Source organism: Oncorhynchus masou, unplaced genomic scaffold (assembly GCF_036934945.1).
Source record: "Oncorhynchus masou masou isolate Uvic2021 unplaced genomic scaffold, UVic_Omas_1.1 unplaced_scaffold_2433, whole genome shotgun sequence".
Classification (NCBI taxonomy): Eukaryota; Metazoa; Chordata; class Actinopteri; order Salmoniformes; family Salmonidae; genus Oncorhynchus; species Oncorhynchus masou.
In genome coordinates this window covers 15131-42500 of record NW_027008886.1, presented here as the reverse complement: position 1 = coordinate 42500, position 27370 = coordinate 15131, and the positions used below count along the sequence as shown (strand labels likewise).

General features: G+C 43.0%; 2 protein-coding genes across 3 annotated transcripts in view; both read left to right on the top strand.

The window, feature by feature from the left end:
- Positions 1-9437, top strand: part of btr01 (bloodthirsty-related gene family, member 1) — a 33376-nt gene extending 23939 nt beyond the window's left edge. Inside the window, exons 3-16 of the mRNA XM_064960819.1 lie at positions 1-153; positions 439-534; positions 2345-2500; positions 2860-2937; positions 3123-3261; positions 5099-5149; positions 5256-5306; positions 5418-5462; positions 5568-5612; positions 5715-5918; positions 7085-7138; positions 7262-7288; positions 7531-7706; positions 7907-9437. The exon at positions 1-153 is cut by the window's left edge and continues 431 nt beyond it. Of these exons, the coding sequence (XP_064816891.1) occupies positions 1-153; positions 439-534; positions 2345-2500; positions 2860-2937; positions 3123-3261; positions 5099-5149; positions 5256-5306; positions 5418-5462; positions 5568-5612; positions 5715-5918; positions 7085-7138; positions 7262-7288; positions 7531-7706; positions 7907-8281 (1650 nt within the window). The 3' untranslated portion in view covers positions 8282-9437. The remainder of the gene's footprint in view (positions 154-438; positions 535-2344; positions 2501-2859; positions 2938-3122; positions 3262-5098; positions 5150-5255; positions 5307-5417; positions 5463-5567; positions 5613-5714; positions 5919-7084; positions 7139-7261; positions 7289-7530; positions 7707-7906) is intronic.
- Positions 9438-9757: 320 nt separating this feature from the next.
- On the top strand, positions 9758-27146 carry adissp (adipose secreted signaling protein). 2 transcript variants are annotated; one of them, XM_064960817.1, is made up of 6 exons: positions 9759-9930; positions 16312-16399; positions 16859-16995; positions 17343-17496; positions 26252-26377; positions 26875-27146. In XM_064960817.1, the coding sequence occupies exons 2-6, from the start codon at positions 16381-16383 to the stop codon at positions 26946-26948; spliced, it is 510 nt and encodes a 169-aa protein (XP_064816889.1). In that variant the 5' UTR covers positions 9759-9930; positions 16312-16380; the 3' UTR covers positions 26949-27146. The 2 variants fall into 2 exon arrangements, with proteins under 2 accessions (XP_064816890.1, XP_064816889.1); XM_064960818.1 differs by lacking the exon at positions 16312-16399 and having other exon boundaries at positions 9758-9930.
- Positions 27147-27370: the final 224 nt, after the last annotated feature.

The window sequence follows — 27370 nt, the reverse complement described above, 5'->3', positions numbered from 1 at the left end:
TCCTCCTCCGACGCGCCGCTCTGTCCTGAACACCAGAGGGGGCTGGAGTTCTTCTGCCGGACGGACCAGACGTGTGGGTGTGCCGTGTGCATGGAGGGAGAGCACCATGGACACCAGGTCATACCAGCCAAGAGAGAGTGGCTCATTAAGAAGGTAGGGAGAGGGACAGAGGTGGAGGAGCAGAGGTGTGTGAACAAATTCTGATGGAGATGTAGGGTACTCCAATTGCAATGCTACTACTGTAGAAATGTAAACATACTGTATTAACCAAAGCTATATAGTCAGTTTAATCAACTCTACACTAAAGAGCCTGGGTGTTTGAAACATTTTTCAAATTGTGTTAATCACATGCTTCGAGTTAGAGGTAGATATGTACATACTAGGAATAAGGAATAAGTACATTGCAGTATGTTGACTCCGGTCTGTTTCTATATACAGTCTCAGTTGGAAATCACAGAGGCAGAGCTGAGGGACATGATCACACAGAGAGAAAAGAAGGTGGAGGACATCAGGACATCACTGGAGAACATACAGGTGGGTGTCTGGAACACACACACACACACACAGACACACACACACAGTACACGCACACAGTACACACACACAGACAGTACACACACAGAGAACACACACACACACAGACACACACACACAGTACACGCACACAATACACACACACAGACAGTACACACACACAGAACACACACACAGAACACACACACAGACACAGTACACACACACAGACACAGTACACACAGAACACACACAAGAAGGTAGGGAGAGGGACAGAGGTGGACACAGACACATGAGACACACACACAGACACAGTACACCAGTACACAGTACACTGAACACAGCACACAGACACAGTATACACATACAGAACACACGTTTGAACAGTAAACACACGTGAACACATGCACAGTCACAGTACACATGTACATACAGGAATAACAACACAGTACACAAACAGAGACACAGTACTGTTTCACATGCAGTCTCAGTTGGAAATCAAACAGAGACACAGTACACAGTACACACATACAGAACACACACACAGACACAGCACACACACACAGTCACAGTACACACATACAGAACACACATACAGACACAGTACACACATACAGACACAGAACACACACACAGACACAGAACACACACACAGTCACAGTACACACATACAGAACACACATACAGACACAGTACACATACAAAGACACAGAACACACACACAGACACAGCACACTGTACACACAGAACACACACACACAGAACACACAAACAGACACAGTACACACCTACAGAACACACACACAGACACAGTACACAAACACACAGACGCAGTACACAGAACACACACAGACACAGTACACACACACAGAGACACAGTACACACACAGAGACACAGTACACAAACAGAGACACAGTACACAGTACACACATACATAACACACATACAGACACAGTAAACACACGCAGAACACAGACACAGTACACAGTACACACACACAGAACACACACACAGACACAGAACACACACAGTCACAGTACACACATACAGAACACACATACAGACACAGTACACACACAAAGACACAGACACAGTACACACCTACAGAACACACACACACAGACACAGTACACACACACAGACACAGAACACAGAACACACAGACGCAGTACACAGAACACACACAGACACAGTACACACACAGAGACACAGTACACAGTACACACATACATAACACACATACAGACACAGTACACACACACAGTCACAGTACACACATACAGAACACACATACAGACACAGTACACACACACAGACACAGCACACTGTACACACAGAACATACACACACAGAACACACACAGACACAGTACACACACAGAGAACACATACACAGAACACACACACAGAACAAACACACACACAGACATAGTACCCACACACACAGAGCGTACTGTGCATTTAATTATCTCTCTCTCTCTCCCTCCCCTCTTTGTCTATCCATCCTCTCTCCCTGCCCCTCATCATCGCTCTCTCTTTCTCTCTCTCCCTGCCCCTCATCATCCCTCTCTCTCTCCCTCTCTCCCTGCCCCTCATCATCCCTCTATCTCTCCCTCTCTCCATCTCTCCCTTTCTATCCCTCTCTCTCTCCCTCCCCTCTGTCTTTCCTCCCTCTCTCCCTGCCCCTCATCATCCATATCTCTCTCCCTCTCTCCCTGCCCCTCATCATCCCTCTCTCTCTCTCCCTTTCTCTCTCCCTCCCCTCTTTGTCATCATCCCTCTCTCTCCCCTCTATCCCTGCCCCTCATCATCCCTCTCCTTCTCTTCCCAGGTGTGTGCAGAGCATGAGACAGCAGGCAGCATGCATGTGTTCTCTGCCCTGGTGAGCTCTGTGGAGAGGAGCCAGGCAGAGCTGTTGGAGGTGATAGAGATGTCACAGCGGGCTGCACAGCACCGAGGACAGACCCTCATCAGAGACCTAGAGCAGGTCTCTTTTTATTCATTCATTTTATTTGAGTGAATGGTTTATTTCAGAGAGAATGGTTTATTTCATCAAGAGGACAATAATGGTTTATTTCAGAGATAATGGTTTATTTCAGAGAATATTTCATCAAAACTTAAATCTCACGAAATGTGATGCATTGTACTAGATTTGTCACGCCGCTAAACAGCTCATTTACATCTTCAGTAGGTGATCAATAAAATAAATTCATGCTGCTATCTTTTTAAGCTACTGATATTGGTGATTGTTGTCTTTGTGACTGTGTTGCTGCAATGGTTGACAAACCAATTCCCTCTGGGATTATTAGTACTAAAGTATTTCTTGTCTTTTCTTTCCTATCATAGGAGATCTCTGAGCTGAGGAAGAGAAGCGCCACCCTCACCCAGCTAGCCCAGTCTGACGACTACGTACTTTTCTTCAAGGTTAGAGACTCTCTGTTCATCACAGCTTTTTCTCATTATTCATCCTTTTCAACAATTTCTACCTTTTTAAAAACGTTTTTTATGTAAGAGGTACTTTTCCTTTCCATTCTCTTCATTTAAAATGATCTTGCTACTTGTTTTTTCTAATTCATTTATTCCTCCATTCTCTTTATTCCTCTTCTCAGACATTCTCCACGCCGCCTCAGACCAGGGATTGGTCGGATGCTGTTGTTACCTCTGACCTCACCTCAGGGGCGGTGCTTCTGACTGTCAATCAAATGGTGGAGCGGTTTCGGGAGGAGCTCAAGAGACTGCCGGAGATCTGTGAGTTATGGCTGACCGTTGTAGAACTCCTCTACATTCTATCTATGAGTACTATCAGTTTCAAAGTGGGCAAAACTGGTTGAAATTACGACAAGATTTTACCACTTTTGCTCGCTGGGTTGTTGCAAGTGACAAACAGAGAATATCACCAATACTGTAGTGTTGAGACGGTCTAATTTAACTTTATGAGCACTACTAGGCTAATACTGTAGTGTTGAGACGGTCTAATTTTACTTTATGAACACTACTAGGCTACAATACTGTAGTGTTGAGACGGTCTAATTTTACTTTATGAGCACTACTAGGCTACAATACTGTAGTGTTGAGACTGTCTAATTTTACTTTATGAGCACTACTAGGCTACAATACTGTAGTGTTGTGACTGTCTAATTTTACTTTATGAGCACTACTAGGCTACAATACTGTAGTGTTGTGACTGTCTAACTTACCTTCATGAGCACTACTAGGCTACAATACTGTAGTGTTGTGACTGTCTAACTTACCTTCATGAGCACTACTAGGCTACAATACTGTAGTGTTGAGACTGTCTAATTTTATGAACACGACTTATACTGAGTGTTGAGACTGTCACTACTTCATGAACACTAATACTACAATACTGTAGTGTTGTGACTGTCTAACTTACCTTCATGAGCACTACTAGGCTACAATACTGTAGTGTTGTGACTGTCTAACTTACCTTCATGAACACTACTAGGCTACAATACTGTAGTGTTGAGACTGTCTAACTTACCTTCATGAACACTAATAGGCTACAATACTGTAGTGTTGAGACTGTCTAACTTACCTTCATGAACACTACTAGGCTACAATACTGTAGTGTTGTGACTGTCTAACTTACCTTCATGAACACTACTAGGCTACAATACTGTAGTGTTGTGACTGTCTAACTTACCTTCATGAACACTAATAGGCTACAATACTGTAGTGTTGTGACTGTCTAATTTCACTTTATGAGCACTACTAGGCTACAATACTGTAGTGTTGTGACTGTCTAACTTACCTTCATGAACACTAATAGGCTGCAATACTGTAGTGTTGTGACTGTCTAACTTACCTTCATGAACACTAATAGGCTACAATACTGTAGTGTTGTGACTGTCTATTTTTACTTCATGAACACTAATAGGCTACAATACTGTAGTGTTGAGACTGTCTAACTTACCTTCATGAACACTAATAGGCTACAATACTGTAATGTTGAGACGGTCTAACTTTACTTTATGAACACGACTAGGCTACAATACAATATGTAGAGGATGATGTAGACCATCAATTCTCAACTGGTGGGTCGTGACCCAAATTTAGGTCGCAAGTGGTTTTGAATGGGTTGTGTGTGTCAGTAAAATAAATAAAACATTTAATAAAAAAATACTCCAGTCTGAACTTAAACAATTTAAACCAGGTAGAGAGTGTGAATAAATGATAATGAATTTACATGTTTTTTTAAATAATTTAATCTCTGAACAATTAGTCTTCAATCACAGTATTTTCAATATAAAGCTATTAGCAGCACTATTTTGGATGATTTTATTGTCTCAAACCGGTGAGTTTATTAACAATCTTCATCAGGAATATGGGCAAAATGTATTTATTGACAATGAAAGAGGTGGGAATGTTGTTCCCTTGTCATATAATTGCTATATTTAAAATCAATACAGAATTAAAAATCGTTTTTCAGATTATATTTTGCAGATTATTTTTCCCAATGCAAATATTGTGTCGTGACTGAGACAACCTGGTTAATTTGGGGTCCCAAGGCAAAACCAGTTGAGAACCTATAGACCCATACACTGCATTGTCTTTTGTTGGCCAGGTCTGCGTCCTCAACCTCAAACAGACCAATCCGTGGGGAGATATATTCCAAGTAAGGTTTACACGCTCAAAGTACCATCCCGTCTGTATCTTTTAATGTTAATTATGATCTAATGTGTGTCTGATATTGATTAATGCATTATCTTATGTTTGGCCAGGGTTGCGTCCTCAACCTCAACCAGACCAATCTGTGGGAAGATGTAGTCCAAGTATGATTTTCATTCATGCCTGTGTCACACTCAAAGTCCCAGCTCCTCCCATTCTGTGTGTCTAATAATCTATACGGTATTGATTTGATGGATTCTCTTTTGTTTGGCCAGGTTTGCTTTCTCAACCAAACTATGCTGTCGGAAGAAATAGTCCAAGTAAGTCCAAGATAACATTCATGTCTCTGTCACACTCACAGACCCAACATATGTCTAATAATTCATACAGTAATTGATTTCCTGTATTCTAATTTGTTTGGCCAGATTTACCTTCTGAACCAGACCAGTCCCTGGGAAGAAGTAGTCCAAGTAAGATTTTATTTAATTCACGGCTGCTTCTGTCACACTCATCCCTTTCCATTTGTTTCTAAAAATAACACTGTATTTGATTACATGATATTGTTTTGCCAGGTTTGCGTTCTCCACCTCCACCAGAACACTCTGTAGGAAGAGATAGTCCAGGTTTGTGTTCTCCACCTCCACCAGAACACTCTGTAGGAAGAGATAGTCCAGGTTTGTGTTCTCCACCTCCACCAGAACACTCTGTAGGAAGAGATAGTCCAGGTTTGTGTTCTCCACCTCCACCAGAACACTCTGTAGGAAGAGATAGTCCAGGTTTGGATTAGTTCCTGTTTCTTTCACACACACAGGCCCATTCCATATGTGTCAGTTACCAATGATACATAAAGTGTCTAATTAAGTGATAATGACCGAGATGGGGTGTTTGGAGGATAAATTGGCACAGGTGTTGTTAGGCCCGAGACAAATATATCCTCCAAACACCGGCTTCGAGGGCATCGTCACTTTTATACAACGGGTTACTAACATATTCAAATAACGATTGACATATTTTCATTAAAAGCGTTATCTTGATGAATGTATTCAAACTATTTCATCCTTCCACAAGATATAGGCCGACACAGATCTAGGGTTGCTACCCAAGCCGGCTGGTCGTTCATTCTCGTTCGGTTACCAGAGACGCGAACCAGTCGTTCAGTTCTGTATCTATGAATGCGATCCAGTCGTTCATTCTAAATGTTCCATTGCCATACTGGCTGGAAACTTCTTATCCCTTGCTTGCTAGCTTGCCAACTATGGCTAACTTACAGTCACGTCAAACACTGCAGCCAGAATATCAACAGTAGCTGCATTAGCATTAGTTTAAACTGTTTTCTAGTGACATTTATTTGGATACATCCACAACAATGAGCTAATGAGGCACGATTCCGACTGGCGTAGAACATGTTCTATCTCATCAGGACGTTGTTGTTCAGAGGAGCTAGCCAACAACACAGCTAACACAATCACTTCAAATTGAAGCTGGAAAGACTGCAAACTAGCTGCACTTCGTCTCGTTTTACCTTTTTTCAATTGACATTTCTTGCTATACTGTATACCTAATGCCAGCTGATTCATCCCGACTCCCAACACGTTCATTACCATGGGACAGCTGGAGATCCAATTTGAATATTGAAACAATGTTGAACATGTCGGAGAGACAGACAGGTTTATACAAATCTCAGCTGTTGAAAACTAAATTTTAGTCTAAAAGAAATGTGAGATAATGTCTAGATGCTTTTTATAGTGGAGATCAAGTTCATAACTTCCCTGCCTGGACTGATGAGAGAGTGGACTGCGCAGTCAGATGGAACAGAGTAAATAGGCATTATAGATGTAGCCTTGTGGAATAGACACCGGCTGGAATGCGATTTTAACCAATCAGCATTTAGGATTAGACCCACCCGTTGTTTTATTCCATGTATTATCTTTTGTTTGGCCAGATTGGCTTTCTCAACCTCAACCAGACCAGTCAGTGGGAAGAAATCCAAAACCTAGTAAGGCTTTGAATCATTTATTAACTCAAAGTCCTAGTCATGTGATAATACATACAGTATTTGATCAGGGGTTAGATGGTTTAACACCTCTCTCTCTCTCTCTCTCTCTCTCTCTCTCTCCAGAGGTGAGGAGAGTGCAGGAATATGCAGGTATGTACTTCCTTCTTCCTGTATCATGTTGTCTGTGTTCATGTGTCAAGCACATCATTGCTAGTTATAGACACAAAACTGCTGATTGAACTCTTGATTGGTGATTGATGACTTTTTCTCCCTCTTTCTCTCTGCCTCTGTTCTCTCTTTCTCTCCCCCACTCATTCTCTCCCTCTGTATGTCTCTCTTTCTGCCCCCCCCCTCCCCTTCTACCTCACCCTCTCCCCTCCTCTCCCTCTCAGTGGACATAACCCTGGACCCCCTCACCGCCCACCCACGCCTGCTCATCTCCGACGACGGCAAGCAGGTGCGCTGCTGGGACCGCTACCAGCCCGTGGCGGACGGCCCTGAGCGCTTTGACCGTGTGGTCTGCGTCCTCGGGCGCCAGGCCTTCTCTTCAGGACGCCATTACTGGGAGGTGAGAACAGAAGCAGGGCTGGTTTCATTCCAACAGCCATCAGGCTGAAGAACAGTGGCTCATAATGGGGCCTGATAGATGGAGGGACTGTATGCCAGGGATGATGTGAATATACATGTGCTCGCCTTCCAGTGTTGTTGTATAGCATGATGTTGTATTGTAGTGTATTGATTATGATTTTGGGTGATTTGTATTCGTAGGTGGAGGTGGGTGGGAAGACGGACTGGGACCTGGGCGTGGCTAGCCACTCCATCAACAGGAAAGGGAAGATCATAGTAAGCCCCGCCCACGGCTACTGGTTCCTGAGTCTCCGGGATAAGAACGACTACGCGTTCCGAACGGAACCGTCGACAGCGCTGGGCCTCAACCACAAACCCAACCGTATAGGGATCTACGTAGACTGTGATAAGGGACAGGTGTCGTTCTATAACGTGGACGCTAAGATGCTCATCTATACATTCACCGACAGCTTCTCGGATGTCATTCATCCCTTCTTCAGCCCTTGCACCAACAAGTCTGGCAGGAACGAGGCGCCGCTCATCATTTGTCCTGTCTCGATGCCTCTGGTGGACTGAGATGGGTTTTAGTTTTTTTTGTTCATTCCTAAAGGTAGTTTCCTTCAGTCTGTCCTTGTTCAATGTTCTTCACTGAGCCAATAGGACGGGACTGGATAGGTCAAAGCAATATGGTGGAAGCTATAGCTGATGCGCCCAATGTACCCAGATGTCTCATGTCAACATAGGGAAGGGAACAAGGCCAGAAGAGAGGGAACAATTTTCTGGAATGAAATACAGTCCCTTAGAACCATTCATAATGACCTCCTGTGTTCTATGGAGCTGACCAATGGATAATCTGGATACTGAGTCTGGATCGGACTGATCATTTTGACCAATACAACTGACGACAGTCCATCAGTCTGAGAATTAAGGATTTCACCATCTGTCCTCATCACAGGATGGATGAATCTGTCTATATAGGGTCATATGTGTCTCACAGGGCTCCCTATTCCCATATAGTCTGCTTCTTTGACCAGAGCCCCATGGGCCCTATGTATTGCATTACTATAGGGAATAGTGTGCTATTTGTGACATAACCACAGTCATTACAAATACAACATATTACTTGTACATTACAATCCAGTTTTTGAAGGATGTCCACAATAAACCAAATGTAAACTATGTGGACTGGGAGCCACTGAGTAAGACCCAGAGACAAACACAAAGACAAAGAATCCTTCATGAGCCAGTCAATTTAGTCATCGTATTCTACACAGAGTGGACAAAACTTTAAGAACACCAGCTCTTTCCATGACATAGACTGACCAGGTGAATCCAGGTGAAAGATATGATCCCTTACTGATGTCACTTGTTAAATCCACTTAAATCAGTGTAGATGAAGGGGAGGAGACAAGATAAATATGGATTTTTAAGCCTTGTGACAATTGAGACATGGATTGCGTATGTGTGACATTCAGAGGGTGAATGGGCAAGACTAAAGATTTAAGTGCCTTTGAAAGGGGTATGGTAGTAGGTGCCCGGCTCACCGGTTTGTCTCAAGAACTGCAACGCTGCTGGGTTTTTCACGCTCAACATATTGGATAGCCTGGGGTGAATGAGACTGAATACTTTTTGGAAAACTATATTAGTGACAGAATATATTTGAATCATGTTGTAATAGGAGTTCAATTGGAGGCTAATCTAATAAATCATTGCATGAATTTTTCTAAAATAACCCTGACCTTGAGTTGTCCATCTTCTTGAACTTTCTAGTACAGTATTGTATAGGCTATTATATTATATTATACCCTGTTAGAGCCTATTAAATTAGCATATTCAATAAGGCTACAAATAAAATATTTATCCAATTGATAGCCTGCATTTCATTAAATCTGAAAGCAGATATAGGGCCAATACCACAACTATCTAATAGGCAGAATAATTACAGTGCAAACGTGATGTTTACATGAGGAGTGTTGAAAAACTTCCCTCCCCGCGATGGATGCATCCGCCAATGACTGCAGCTATAGGTCACCGAGAAAGCGGCGTGCCAGGTATGGCTGTTGTAGACTGCGTCGTTCCGGAGGAGGAGAGCTGGAGAGGAGACTGAGTAGAGCCTCGGAAATAAGAGATCAGACAAACACAGCAAGCAGCATGCCGTTTGGGATGGTAACGCTTCCCACTGTCCGATACCATCATCACTAAGCACTGAACAAATCTCCAAAGCGGTAAGTGCTTCGATAGGTTTTTTAATTACGTTACACATTTTCATAAACGCTTTCTTGCAGCTGGGGGAAATCCAGTTCGGAGGTTCATATCGTATTGACATCTAACTGGGCGTAGCAAAGCTATCTGCCGATCTGCCCGTCTGTCTGTCTCTCTATCTCAGGTTGAATATATTCGATTTGATTTATGTCACATTGACAATATAACGAATATGTTGTTGTTGTCCAAATCTATTCGTTGCAGTTTTGCCCATCCGTTGAAACGACAGCAAATGCAACTCTGCCTATGTTCCAGTTTTGATGCGCACTCCATCCAAAGGGCATGCAGTGTGTGTGATCGTCAACATGTAACATTAGAATAAAAACACTGGTGGGCTATGTGATTGAAAGGAACAGCATTGAATTGGCTGTATATTCAATAAACAACCCAAGCAGCCTAAGGAACACTTATTCGCAAGTATTTTGTAATTAGGCTAAAACCGGTAAAAAAAATGTCCCGGGCGGCGCACGTATCGATGTCCCTCCCTGTTGATGCGGTGGTGGCGGCTCGGGGCTGGGTCGTTCCCAACAGTGCCGCATTTGCACGTAGAACAGTGACAGTGTCAAATAAGGTAGGCGCCTACCAACCGCGATGCCTTTGCACAATGCGTCCAGGTCCCATTGATAACTGCAGTGGTGTGAAGTAACAAAGTAAAATCTACTTTGAAGTTGACTACTACTTCATTATTTGGGGGGGATGTCTGTATGTTACTTGAAGCCTACAACAGTGCATTCTGAAAGTTTTCAGACCCCTTGACTCTTTCCACATTTTGTTAGGTTACAGCCTTATTTAAAATATATATATATTTTTACTCATCAATCTACACATAATACTCCACAATAACAAAGAAAAAACAGGTTTGCAAAAAAATGAAACATCACATTTACATAAGTATTCAGACCCTTTACTCAGTACTTTGTTGAAGTACCTTTGGCATTGATTACAGCCTTGAGTCTTCTTAGGTATGATGCTACAAGCTTGGCACATCTGTACTTGGGGAGTTTCTCCCATTCTTCTCTGCTGATCCTCTCAAGCTCTGTCAGGTTGGATGGGGAGTGTCGCTGCACAGCTATTTTCAGGTCTCTCCAGAGATGTTCGATTGGGTTCAAATCCGGACTCTGGCTGGGCCTCTCAAGGACATTCAGAGACTGGTCCCGAAGCCACTCCTGCGTTGTCTTGGCTGTGTGCTTAGGGTTGTTGTCCTGTTGGAAGGTCTGAGGTCTGGGGCAGGTTTTCGTCAAGGATCTCTCTGTACTTTGCACAGTTCATCTTTCCCTTGATCCTGACATCCCCACAGCATGATGCTGCCACCACAATGCTTCACTGTAGGAAAGGTATTGGCCAGGTGATGAGCGGTGCCGAGTTTCCTCCAGACGTGACACTTGGCATTCAGGCCAAAGAGTTCAATATTGGTTTCATCAGACCAGAGAATCTTGTTTGTCATGGTCTGAGAGTCATTTAGATGCCTTTTGGAAAACTACAAGTGGGTTATGTGCCTTTTACTGAGGATTGGCTTCCGTCTGGCCAATCTACTATACATGCCTGAGTGGTGGAATGCTGCAGAGATGGTTGTCCTTCTGGAAGGTTCTCCTATCTCCACAGAGGATCTCTGGAGCTTTGACATAGTGCCCATTAGAGGTTGACCGATTATGATTTTTCAACGCCGATACCGATTATTGCAGGACCCCCAAAAAAGCCGATACCGATTAATCGGCCAATTTAAAAAAAATGTATTTATAATAATGACAATTACAACAATACTGAATGAACACTTATTTTAACTTAATATAATACATCAATAAAATCAATTTAGCCTCAAATAAATAATGAAACATGTTCAATTTGGTTTAAATAATGCAAAAACAATGTGTTGGAGAAGTAAAAGTGCAATATGTGCCATGTAAAAAAGCTAATGTTTGAGTTCCTTGCTCAGAACATATGAAAGCTGGTGGTTCCTTTTAACATGAGACTTCAATATTCCAAGGTAAGAGGTTTTAGGTTGTAGTTAATATAGTATTTATAGCACTATTTCTCTCTATACCATTTGTTTAAAAAAATATATATATATTTCACCTTTATTTAACCAGGTAGGCTAGTTGAGAACAAGTTCTCATTTGCAACTGCGACCTGGCCAAGATAAAGCATAGCAGTGTGAGCAGACAACACAGAGTTACACATGGAGTAAACAATAAACAAGTCAATAACACAGTAGAAAAAAAGAGTCTATATACATTGTGTGCAAAAGGCATGAGGAGGTAGGCAAATAATTACAATTTTTCAGATTAACACTGGAGTGATAATTGATCAGATGGTCATGTACAGGTAGAGATATTGGTGTGCAAAAGAGCAGAAAAGTAAATAAATAAAAACAGTATGGGGATGAGGTAGGTAAAATTGGGTGGGCTATTTACCGATAAGACTATGTACAGCTGCAGCGATCGGTTAGCTGCTCAGATAGCAGATGTTTGAAGTTGGTGAGGGAGATAAATGTCTCCAACTTCAGCGATTTTTGCAATACCATTTGTATTTCATATACCTTTGACTATTGGATGTTCTTATAGGCACTATGGTATTGCCAGTGTAACAGTATACCTTCCGTCCCTCTCCTCGCCCCTACCTGGGCTCGAACCAGGAACACATCGACAACAGCCACACTCGAAACAGCGTTACCCATCGCTCCACAAAAGCCGCGGGGGGAATAACTACTCCAAGTCTCAGAGCGAGTGACGTTTGAAACGCTATTAGCGTTAACTAGCTAGCCATTTCACATCGGTTACACCAGCCATTAGGCTGATAGGCTTGAAGTCATAAACAGCGCTGTGCTTGCGAAGAGCTGCTGGCAAAACGCACGAAAGTGCTGTTTGAATGAATGCTTACGAGCCTGCTGGTGCCTACCATCGCTCAGTCAGACTGCTCTATCAAATCATAGACTTAACTATAACATAATAACACACAGAAATACGAGCCTTTGGTCATTAATATGGTAGAATCCAGAAACTATCATTTCGAAAACAAAACATTTATTATTTCAGTGAAATACGGAACCGTTCGGTATTTTATCTAACGGGTTATCATCCCTAAGTCTAAATATTCTTGTTACATTGCACAACCTTCAATGTTATGTCATAATTACGTACAATTCTGGCAAATTAGTGCGCAATGACCAAGGCTGCCCAAACTGTTGCGTATACCCTGACTCTGTGTGCAATGAATGTAAGATAAGTGACACAATTTCACCTGGTTAATATTGCCTGCTAACCTGGATTTCTTTTAGCTAAATATGCAGGTTTAAAAATATATACTTCTGTGTATTGATTTTAAGAAAGGCACCGCATCGATTATATGCAACGCTGGACACGCTAGATAAACTAGTAATATCATCAACCATGTGTAGTTATAACTAGTGATTATGATTGATTGATTGTTTTTTATAAGATACGTTTAATGCTAGCTTGCAACTTACCTTGGATCTACTGCATTCGCGTAACAGGCAGTCTCCTCATGGAGTGCAATGAGAGGCAGGTGGTTAGAGCGTTGGACTAGTTAACTGTAAGGTTGCAAGATCCCCCGAGCGGACAAGGTGAAAATATGTCGTTTTGCCCCTGAACAAGGCAGATAACCCACCGTTCCAAGGCCATCGTTGAAAATAAGAATGTGTTCTTAACTGAATTGCCTGGTTAAATATAGTTATAATATTTTTTTATTGAAATAGGCAAAATCGAAGCCCAAAAATACAGATTTCCGATTGCTATGAAAACTTGAAATCGGCCCTAATTAATCGGCCATTCCGATTAATCGGTCGACCTCTAGTGTCCATCGGGTTCTTGGTCACCTCCCTGACCAAGGCCCTTCTCCCTTGATTGCTCAGTTTGGCTTGGTGGCCAGCTCTAGGAAGAGTCTTGGTGGTTCCAAACGTCTTCCATTTAAGAATGATGAAAGCAACTGTTTTCTTGGGGACCTTCAATGCTGCAGAATTTTTTGGGTACCTTTCCCCTGATCTGTGCCTTAACACAATCCTGTCTCGGAGCTCTACAGACAATTCCTTCGACCTCATGGCTTGGTGTTTGCTCTGACGTGCCCTGTCAACAGTGGGACCTTAAATAGACAGATGTGGGCCTTTCTAAATCATGTCCAATCAATTGAATTTACCACAGGTGGACTCCAATCAAGTTGTAGAAACATCTTAAGGATGATGAATGAAAACAGGATGCACCTGAGCTAAATTTCGACTCTCATAGCAAAGTGTCTGAATACTTATGTAAATAAGGTATTTATGCTTTTTATTTTTAATACATTTGCAAACATTTCTAAAAACCTGTTTTCACTTTGTCATTATCGGGTATTGTGTGTAGATTGATACAAAAAAAATATAGATATATATAGAATAATGCTGTAACGTAACAAAATGTGGAAAAAGTGAAGGGGTCTGAATACTTTCCGAATGCACTGTACTTTTTATTAGGCCTTATTGTCCCTGACACCAACAGTAGGCTATGCTACTCGATAATCGAATGCTTAGCAGGACAGGGAAGAATGGTCCAATTCATACAGTTATCAAGAGAACATCCTTGGTCATCCATACTGCCTCTGATCTGGCGAACTCACTTAACACAGATGCTTTGTTTGTAAATGATGTCTGAGTGTTTGTAAATGGTCTGTTGGTCAGTGTTGGAGTGTGCCCCTGGCTATCCATTAAAAAAAAGCAAATTGTGCCGTCTGGCTTGCTTAATATAAGGAATTTGGATGGATTTATAGCTTCTACTTTTGATACTTAAAGCTACAATATATAACTTTTTGGGTGACCCCAACCAAATGCACATAGAAATGTGAGTGATAGATATGTAATTCTCATTGAAAGCAAGTATAAGAAGTGGTGTATCTATTCTATGTGCTCCATTTCTATGGTTCCCATTCTTAAGTTTTGTTTTTGCGTCTTTTACTTTCCGTTTTGTACACCAGCTTCAAACAGCTTCAAATAAAATCATTTTGGTTATGGAAAATATATTTCACAGCAGTTTTCATGGTACAATGATTCTCTACTTGCTTGTTTTGCCACATAAACTGAAATTAGTCAAACTATTACAATTTTAGCAACCAGGAAATAATGGAGTTATTTCTGCATAGTGCATCTTTAAGTGTATTTAAAACCAGATAGTTTTAGATTTTTACTCAAGTAGTATTCTACTGGGTGACTTTCACTTCCACGTCAGTCATTTTCTATTAGGGTCTTTACTTTAACTAAAGGATGACAATTGGGTACTTTTTCCACAACTGGATAACTGTCGATGGTTCATTAAGTCCGTTATAAATAGAGTGGATTGAGCTTGAATGCGGAATGGAATGAGCTTCTCTCTGTTCTGTGTTCTATTTCCTCCCCATTCTAGTTTAGGTTACATAACACTCAAGGCACTTCCCCCTCCAGTGTTTCTGTATTAGGGAGGATTGTGTGAATTAGGCTCGGTACCCAACTCCCAATGGTAAAACTGTAAGAAATGACTCTTTCTAATTTCTTCCTCTAATCCCACCTGGTAAGCTTTGGGGGCAGAGATAATCTTCTTTAGTGAGCAGGTCAGGGAGTCGTTTAGCCGTGCCTTTGTCTGCAACACTGGACTGGACTCACAGCTGGGCGCTTCTAATGATATTGATAAAGCCGCAGTAGGATTAAATTTAAGGTCAAAGGTTATTGTTGACGTGTGGAACAGATGGCACCCTGTTCCCCTATTGGACCTTGTTAAAAGAAATGCACTAGGGTACCATTTGGAACTCAGTCTAGGGCTCTATCCAGCGGATTGATACGCTACAGTACCAGAGTACTTTTGGGCAGAAGTTGCTACCTGGCACAGAGCTAAAGAAAATAAACCACTTTACCATTATGACTTTGTCAGTGACACTTTAGTTTATTTGACTTTTACTTTAAGAATATCATAGAATTATTGGCAAACACCATGTGACAAGTAACCTCAGATGTGAGTGCTTTTCCTATTTTGATTCACAGGTCTAGGATCAGCCATCGCTTATACCCAAATCATGACCGTAATTAGAGGGGAAAGTGTTTAACTGACTTTAAATTAGTGTCTAGGCCTAGGGGCTACTTTGTCCTACTTCTAGTTCTAAGAGGTGGTTTAGTCTGAGGGAACTTTTTGGCAGAAAATGACAGAAGCCAGAAGAAACTATTGTTGAGGAACTGTCACCTTTACAAAGAAATTGTGACTTGTCTCTCTTTCTCTCCCTCTTTCACCTCACTCTTCCCCTCTTTCATTCCTCATCTGCTCCCCCTTTTCTCTCTCCATCTCTCTTGTTCTCCCTCTCTCTCCTTACATTGTTCCTTGTCATGTTCTCTGAAGGAGGGTAATGATGACATCACAAATTCAGACTGATACAGTGTGATCCATCATTCCTGGCCTGACATTGACATGGCAACAGGCAGGAAGGGTGAGTCCTTGACTTCTATGTCTGTCTGTCTGTCTGTCTGTCTGTCTGTCTGTCTGTCTGTCTGTCTGTCTGTCTGTCTGTCTGTCTGTCTGTCTGTCTGTCTGTCTGTCTGTCTGTCTGTCTGTCTGTCTGTCTGCAACTGATATCGCCCAAACATTAATTAATTTATCTGCCAGCGATTGTCTCTTAGTGAATGGATTTTCAATTCCCTTCCCGCTGTTTGTAAAGCCCTAATGCCATGTCAGACCTAAGTTATACTGATGGACCAAAACACTAACTCTCTCCCTCTCTCTCCTGCTACCTGTCTCACTCTCTCGCTCATAAAAGCGCAATGAAAACTTGCAGTCGTATACAGCTGCTTAGCCATGCATGAATGATATGTGTGTGCGTGTGTACAGTACGTGCCTGTGAGTGTATTTCTGTCCCTGACGAGTCACGCCCTTACTGCCTCTTCCCCAGGGTCGACCTCGAAGGGAGGAAGCGTGCGTTTCCCTGACGACGAGGATGCCATGGGCTCCCCTGTTCACCGTGAGGACAAAGCCAAGGATTCATCCATCCCTGCTCTCCCAGAGCCTGATGGGAACTTCCTGGTTAAGGTGGGCGGGGTTTGGAATACGAATGCTCAAATTGCTTGTGCCAAGTTTAGTAGGCAAACATTTTTGAACATTGCAGATTGAAATGTTATGAATAGAGCAGACATGATTCCTTATTCTACAGGTCATAGAGCCATGTTTGTAACATAACATATTTCTACAATGTTATGCCCTGCTGAACGCACCCCTGATGGGTACCTACATAAGAACTACTTAACGCATTTCATAAGAAGTGTGTGAGTATTTAATAAGTGTTTACATAATGTATACTGTGTTTCTCCTCTGTCTGTCTGTCTGTCTGTCTGTCTGTCTGTCTGTCTGTCTGTCTGTCTGTTTGTCTGTCTGTTCAGGTAGGGTTCCTGAGGAGTCTGCATCGTTATGAGATCGTCTTCACCCTCCCAGAGGTGCCTGTGCTGGGGAAAGATGTGTGCTCCCTCCCTTCCTCCTCATCACCAACTCCCAGACCCCTCCTCAAAGTCAACCGTGTCACACCCACACCAGAGGGTGCGTTGGAGACCAGGGCCGTATGCATTAGGGCATGTTAAACCGTTTTGCAATGGAAAATGAGTGTTTGTTATTGGAGTCCAGGTATTCCCTTCCTGTTTCAACCTGTTTTTATACTGTTCGAAGCCTATTGAATGCGACCCAGGATAGAAACTGAGATGATTGCTTCTGTGTTCCTTGTACAGGATCCAAATCATCCACATGGATATGAATTGAGTAAATGGCTATATTGGTAAAGATGGGTGCAGCGTAGACCTGAAAGGGGCAGAAAACCACTAACATGGCATATCTAAGCTCCCATGTGCCCCTCTGCCAACAAACATATTAGCACCATAACAAGACAGTGGTTCTGTCATTATTGTAACCTACTATTACAGTAACTGGTATGTTATCAAACATGTGAAACTCGAATGTCTATCTGGATCACTGGCGAAGGTCTCTTCCTTCTTCTACCTTTTCTCCTCCTCCATCCCCTGTCCCCAATTAATACTTGTCTGGCGCAAAGGCGACAATTTCCCTAACTCTTCCCCTTTTATCACCTATTCTACATTCTTTGGATCCACTCTCCATCCCCTGTTCCCCACCAATGCCATCCGACCCATGGAGGGTGAGGCTCTGATCGGAATTACCAGAGGAATATAACTGCCACCAGACAGTCATTACCAGAGGAATATAACCACCACCAGACAGTCATTACCAGATGTATATAACCACCACCAGACAGTCATTACCAGATGTATATAACCACCACCAGACAGTTATTACCAGAGGAATATAACCACCACCAGACAGTCATTACCAGATGTATATAACCACCACCAGACAGTCATTACCAGATGTATATAACCACCACCAGACAGTTATTACCAGAGGAATATAACCACCACCAGACAGACAGCATTACCAGATGTATATAACCACCACCAGACAGTCATTACCAGATGTATATAACCACCACCAGACAGTCATTACCAGATGTATATAACCACCACCAGACAGTCATTACCAGATGTATATAACCACCACCAGACAGTCATTACCAGATGTATATAACCACCACCAGACAGTCATTACCAGAGGAATATAACCACCACCAGACAGTCATTACCAGATGAATATAACCACCACCAGACAGTCATTACCAGATGTATATAACCACCACCAGACAGTCATTACCAGATGTATATAACCACCACCAGACAGTCATTACCAGAGGAATATAACCACCACCAGACAGTTATTACCAGAGGAATATAACCACCACCAGACAGTCATTACCAGATGTATATAACCACCACCAGACAGTCATTACCAGATGTATATAACCACCACCAGACAGTTATTACCAGAGGAATATAACCACCACCAGACAGTCATTACCAGATGTATATAACCACCACCAGACAGTCATTACCAGATGTATATAACCACCACCAGACAGTCATTACCAGATGTATATAACCACCACCAGACAGTTATTACCAGATGTATATAACCACCACCAGACAGTCATTACCAGATGTATATAACCACCACCAGACAGTCATTACCAGATGTATATAACCACCACCAGACAGTCATTACCAGATGTATATAACCACCACCAGACAGTCATTACCAGACAGATGTATATAACCACCACCAGACAGTCATTACCAGATGTATATAACCACCACCAGACAGTCATTACCAGATGTATATAACCACCACCAGACAGTCATTACCAGATGTATATAACCACCACCAGACAGTTATTACCAGAGGAATATAACCACCACCAGACAGTCATTACCAGATGTATATAACCACCACCAGACAGTCATTACCAGATGTATATAACCACTACCAGACAGTTATTACCAGAGGAAATATAACCACCACCAGACAGTCATTACCAGATGTATATAACCACCACCAGACAGTCATTACCAGAGGAATATAACCACCACCAGACAGTCATTACCAGATGTATATAACCACCACCAGACAGTCATTACCAGATGTATATAACCACCACCAGACAGTCATTACCAGAGGAATATAACCACCACCAGACAGTTATTACCAGAGGAATATAACCACCACCAGACAGTCATTACCAGAGGAATATAACCACCACCAGACAGTCATTACCAGAGGAATATAACCACCACCAGACAGTTATTACCAGAGGAATATAACCACCACCAGACAGTCATTACCAGAGGAATATAACCACCACCAGACAGTTATTACCAGAGGAATATAACCACCACCAGACAGTCATTACCAGATGTATATAACCACCACCAGACAGTCATTACCAGATGTATATAACCACCACCAGACAGTTATTACCAGAGGAATATAACCACCACCAGACAGTCATTACTCAGAGGAATATAACCACCACCAGACAGTCATTAGATGTATATAACCACCACCAGACAGTCATTACCAGAGGAATATAACCACCACCAGACAGTCATTACCAGATGTATATAACCACCACCAGACAGTCATTACCAGATGTATATAACCACCACCAGACAGTCATTACCAGAGGAATATAACCACCACCAGACAGTCATTACCAGATGTATATAACCACCACCAGACAGTCATTACCAGATGTATATAACCACCACCAGACAGTTATTACCAGAGGAATATAACCACTACCAGACAGTCATTACCAGAGGAATATAACCACCACCAGACAGTCATTACCAGATGTATATAACCACCACCAGACAGTCATTACCAGATGTATATAACCACCACCAGACAGTTATTACCAGAGGAATATAACCACCACCAGACAGTCATTGCCAGATGAATATAACCACCACTAGACAGTCATTACCAGAGGAATATAACCACCACCAGACAGTTATTACCAGAGGAATATAACCACCACCAGACAGTCATTACCAGATGAATATAACCACCACCAGACAGTCATTACCAGATGTATATAACCACCACCAGACAGTCATTACCAGATGAATATAACCACCACCAGACAGTCATTACCAGAGGAATATAACCACCACCAGACAGTCATTACCAGATGTATATAACCACCACCAGACAGTCATTACCAGATGAGGATATAACCACCACCAGACAGTCATTACCAGATGTATATAACCACCACCAGACAGTCATTACCAGATGTATATAACCACCACCAGACAGTCATATATAACCACCACCAGACAGTCATTACCAGATGTATATAACCACCACCAGACAGTCATTACCAGATGTATATAACCACCACCAGACAGTCATATACCAGACAGTCATTACCAGATATAACCACCACCAGACAGTCATTACCAGATGTATATAACCACCACCAGACAGTCATTACCAGATGTATATAACCACCACCAGACAGTTATTACCAGAGGAATATAACCACCACCAGACAGTCATTACCAGAGGAATATACCACCAGACAGTCATTACCAGAATATAACCACCACTAGACAGTCATTACCAGAGGAATATAACCACCACTAGACAGTCATTACCAGAGGAATATAACCACCACCAGACAGTCATTACCAGAGGAATATAACCACCACCAGACAGTTATTACCAGAGGAATATAACCACCACCAGACAGTCATTACCAGAGGAATATAACCACCACCAGACAGTCATTACCAGAGGAATATAACCACCACCAGACAGTCATTACCAGAGGAATATAACCACCACCAGACAGTCATTACCAGAGGAATATAACCACCACCAGACAGTCATTACCAGAGGAATATAACCACCACCAGACAGTCATTACCAGAGGAATATAACCACCACCAGACAGTCATTACCAGAGGAATATAACCACCACTAGACAGTCATTACCAGAGGAATATAACCACCACCAGACAGTCATTACCAGAGGAATATAACCACCACCAGACAGTCATTACCAGATGTATATAACCACCACCAGACAGTCATTACCAGATGTATATAACCACCACCAGACAGTCATTACCAGATGTATATAAACCACCACCAGACAGTCATTACCAGAGGAATATAACCACCACCAGACAGTCATTACCAGAGGAATATAACCACCACCAGACAGTCATTACCAGATGAATATAACCACCACCAGACAGTCATTACCAGATGTATATAACCACCACCAGACAGTCATTACCAGATGTAACCACCACCAGACAGTATTAACCACCACCAGACAGTCATTACCAGATGTAATATAACCACCACCAGACAGTCCATATAACCACCACCAGACAATCATTACCAGAGGTATATAACCACCACCAGACAGTCATTACCAGATGTATATAACCACCACCAGACAGTCATTACCAGATGAATATAACCACCACCAGACAGTCATTACCAGATGTATATAACCACCACCAGACAGTCATTACCAGAGGAATATAACCACCACCAGACAGTCATTACCAGAGGAATATAACCACCACCAGACAGTCATTACCAGAGGAATATAACCACCACCAGACAGTCATTACCAGATGTATATAACCACCACCAGACAGTCCAGATGTATATAACCACCACCAGACAGTCATTACCAGAGTCATTACCAGAGGAATATAACCAGACAGTCATTACCAGATGTATATAACCACCACCAGACAGTCATTACCAGATGTATATAACCACCACCAGACAGTCAGTTCGTTTTGTTTTTATGCACTTCCTGACTGTTATTTACCAGATGAATATAACCACCACCAGACAGTCATTACCAGAGGAATATAACCACCACCAGACAGTCATTACCAGAGGAATATAACCACCACCAGACAGTCATTACCAGATGAATATAACCACCACCAGACAGTCATTACCAGATGTATATAACCACCACCAGACAGACAGTCATTACCAGATGTATATAACCACCACCAGACAGTCATTACCAGAGGAAGACAGTATAACCACCACCAGACAGTCATTACCAGATGTATATAACCACCACCAGACAGTCATTACCAGATGTATATAACCACCACCAGACAGTTATTACCAGAGGAATATAACCACCACCAGACAGTCATTACCAGAGGTATATAACCACCACCAGACAGTCATTACCAGAGGAATATAAGACCACCACCAGACAGTCATTACCAGAGGAATATAAGAGGAATATAACCACCACCAGACAGTCATTACCAGAGGAATATAACCACCACCAGACAGTCATTACCAGATGTATATAACCACCACCAGACAGTCATTACCAGATGTATATAACCACCACCAGACAGTTTTTACCAGAGGAATATAACCACCACCAGACAGTCATTACCAGATGAATATAACCACCACCAACCACCAGATGTATATAACCAGACAGTCATTACCAGATGTATATAACCACCACCAGACAGTCATTACCAGAGGAATATAACCACCACCAGACAGTCATTAACCACCACCAGACAGTCATTACCAGAGGAATATAACCACCACCAGACAGTCATTACCAGAGGAATATAACCACCACCAGACAGTATTAACCACCACCAGACAGTCATTACCAGACAGTCATTACCAGAGGATATAACCACCACCAGACAGTCATTACCAGATGTCAATATAAACCACCACCAGACAGTCATTACCAGAGGAATATAACCACCACCAGACAGTCATTACCAGATGAATATAACCACCACCAGACAGTCATTACCAGATGAATATAACCACCACCAGACAGTCATTACCAGATGTATATAACCACCACCAGACAGTCATTACCAGAGGAATATAACCACCACCAGACAGTCATTACCAGATGTATATAACCACCACCACAGACAGTCATTACCAGAGGAATATAACCACCACCAGACAGTCACCAGATGGAATATAACAGACAGTCATTACCAGAGGAATATAACCACCACCAGACAGTCATTACCAGAGGAATATAACCACCACCAGACAGTCATTACCAGAGGAATATAACCACCACCAGACAGTCATTACCAGAGGAATATAACCACCACCAGACAGTCATTACCAGAGGAATATAACCACCACCAGACAGTCATTACCAGATGTATATAACCACCACCAGACAGTCATTACCAGATGAATATAACCACCACCAGACAGTCATTACCAGAGGAATATAACCACCACCAGACAGTCATTACCAGAGTATAACCACCACCAGACAGTATTACCAGATGAATATAACCACCACCAGACAGTCATTACCAGATGTATATAACCACCACCAGACAGTCATTACCAGATGAATATAACCACCACCAGACCAGAGGAACATCCACCACTCAGTCATTACCAGAGGAACATAACCACCACCAGACAGTCATTACCAGAGGAACATAACCACCACCAGACAGTCATTACCAGAGGAACATAACCACCACCAGACAGTCATTACCAGATGTATATAAACACCACCAGACAGTCATTACCAGAGGAATATAACCACCACCAGACAGTCATTACCAGAGGAATATAACCACCACCAGACAGTCATTACCAGAGGAATATAACCACCACCAGACAGTCATTACCAGAGGAACATAACCACCACCAGACAGTCATTACCACCACCAGACAGTCATTACCAGAGACAGAATATAACCACCACCAGACAGTCATTACCAGAGGAACATAACCACCACCAGACCAGTCATTACCAGAGGAACATAACCACCACCAGACAGTCATTACCAGAGGAACCACCACAGACAGTCATTACCAGAGGAACATAACCACCACCAGACAGTCATTACCAGAGGAACATAACCACCACCAGACAGTCATTACCAGAGGAATATAACCACCACCAGACAGTCATTACCAGAGGAACATAACCACCACCAGACAGTCATTACCAGAGGAACATAACCACCACTAGACAGTCATTACCAGAGGAACATAACCACCACCAGACAGTCATTACCAGAGGAACATAACCACCACCAGACAGTCATTACCAGAGGAATATAACCACCACCAGACAGTCATTACCAGAGGAATATAACCACCACCAGACAGTCATTACCAGAGGAACATAACCACCACCAGACAGTCATTACCAGAGGAACATAACCACCACCAGACAGTCATTACCAGAGGAAAATAAACACCACTAGACAGTCATTACCAGAGGAACCACCACCAGACAGTAACCAGAGGAATATAACACCACTAGACAGTCATTACCAGAGGAATATAAACACCACTAGACAGTCATTACCAGAGGAATATAACCACCACTAGACAATCATTACCAGAGGAATATAAACACCACTAGACAGTCATTACCAGAGGAATATAACCACCACCAGACAGTCATTACCAGAGGAACATAACCACCACCAGACAGTCATTACCAGAGGGAAACAAAGGCCAAAGAGATCAATGCATCAGCTCCCATTTCAGCCATGAATCAATTCAGAGAGAGGAGACCAGAAGAAGAGATTATTTTGCATTGCTCCCCCCTCTCTTTTACACCTCTGCTACTCTCTGTTGTTATCAACTATGCATAGTCACTTTAATAACTCTACCTAAATGTATATATATTTACATACATATACATGTCTCGCTATTGTTATTTTACTGCTGCTCTTTAGTTACTTGTTACTTTTATTTATTTTTCTTATTCCATCTGCATTGTTGGTTATGGGCTCATAAGTAAAGCATTTCACTGTAAGGTCAACACCTGCACATGTGACCAATACAATTTGATTTGTTTCCCTGGCTTCGTCCCAAATGTCCCCTTGTCACCCCATTCCCTATACAGTGCACTGCTTTCGACCAGCGCCCATACGGCAGGCCCATAGTCCTTTGGACAAAGGTAGTACACAGTATAGGGAATAGGGCACCATTTGAATTTTAGGGGGAAAGAATCTGAGCTCCCCTCTGGGCTTTCAGAGTGGCTTCCTGTAAGATAACCCTGGGTTGTGTCACGGAGAGCAGCCTATTCTATTAACTTGAAACATTGAATGTTCCCTATAGGCCCTGATCAAATTAGTGTACTATATAGGGAATATGGTGGCATTTCAGACACAGATTTTATGGTATGTGGGGAAGCTATGGCAAATGACATTGAAGTAAATACTGGTTATAAATACTCAATAGACTACTGTCTCTCAGTCTTACGTTACTTCTGTCTTTTGATTACTTTTAGTCTCTGTCTTCATGTCACTCTTTCCCCGACCATTCCTGTCCTTGTATTATTGACTGTCTCCATCTTTCTCTCCTTCTTTCTGACTTTCTTTTTTCTCTCCCTTTCTTTTTCTACCTCTGTCTCCCTCCCTCTCTCCATCCATTCCCTGTCTCCCTCCCTCTCTCCATCCATTCCGTCTCCCTCCCTCCCTCCAGAGGAATCTCCCACCATCCCTGTCTCCTCCCCACTCTCTCCATCCATTCCCCACCAGTCTCCCTCCCTCTCACCAGACAGTTATTCCCCACTAGTCTCCTCCCCACTTCTCCATCCATTCTGTCTCCCTCCCTCTCACCATCCATTCCCTGTCCATTCCCTGTCCACCACTTTATTACCTCCCTCCCTCCCTCTCCATCCATTCCCTGTCTCCCTCCCTCCCTCTCATTACCATCCATTCCCTAAACACCACCAGTCTCCCATCCCTCTCTCCATCCATTCCCTGTCTCCCTCCCTCCCTCTCTCCATCCATTCCCTGTCTCCCTCCCTCTCTCCCTTTCCTTTTCTACCTCTGTCTCCCTCCCTCCCTCCCTCTAGGTGGGGTGAAGGTGACATGTGAGTACACCACCCACCAGGAGGGGGTGCTGCAGGAGGAGCTGACCCTGGTCAGCCGGGGGAAGAAGGACCAACGTCTGCGGGTCAGACTACAGGCCCGGGTCATGGGTGAGTTACTCCTGTGTGCCTGGTCATGTATGGACACTGTCATACACACAGAAACACATACAGTGACACACATACTGATCATCTGGGCAGTAACTCTGTGTTAATAGGGGAAATATCTGCAGTTAGTTACCACTTACTTAAGCTATGTACAGTAAGGCATACTGCTGAGTTAAATGCTATTATGCAACAGATGTACAAAATATGGTCTGTCGGTGTTAAAGGGTGGACAGCACCCTCTGGTGGACTAAGAGGTTTCTGCAACATCCTCTACATCATACACTAAATATGATCCTTTTACTCAGCAAAATAACAATGACTCTTCCGCTTTCTTTCTCAATCTCCCTCCCTCCCTCCCTCTTCCCTCACTCTCCCTCCCTCCCTCCCTCTTCCCTCACTCTCCCTCCCTCCCTCCCTCTTCCCTCACTCTCCCTCCCTCCCCCTCTCTCTCCCTCCCTCCCCCTCTCTCTCCCTCCGTTCCCCTCTCCCTCTCTCTGTAGATCGTCACCATGGTACTCCTATGCTGCTGGAGGGGGTGCGGTGTCTGGGGGTGGAGAAAGAAAAAAGGAAATGAGCAATCTGTCCCTTTATAACTTCCCCCTCCTGTAGAGACCAGACATCGTCCGTCCCTTTATATCTTCCCCCTCCTGTAGAGACCAGCCATCGTCCGTCCCTTTATATCTTCCCCCTCCTGTAGAGACCAGCCATCGTCCGTCCCTTTATATCTTCCCCCTCCTGTAGAGACCAGCCATCGTCCGTCCCTTTATATCCTTCCAGACATCGTCCGTCCTTTATATCTTCCCCCTCCTGTAGAGACCAGCCATCGTCCGTCCCTTTATATCTTCCCCCTCCTGTATCCATCGTCCCCCTTTATATCTTCTGTAGAGACCAGCCATCGTCCGTCCCTTTATATCTTCCCCCTCCTGTAGAGACCAGCCATCGTCCGTCCCTTTATATCCTCCCCCTCCTGTAGAGACCAGCCATCGTCCGTCCCTT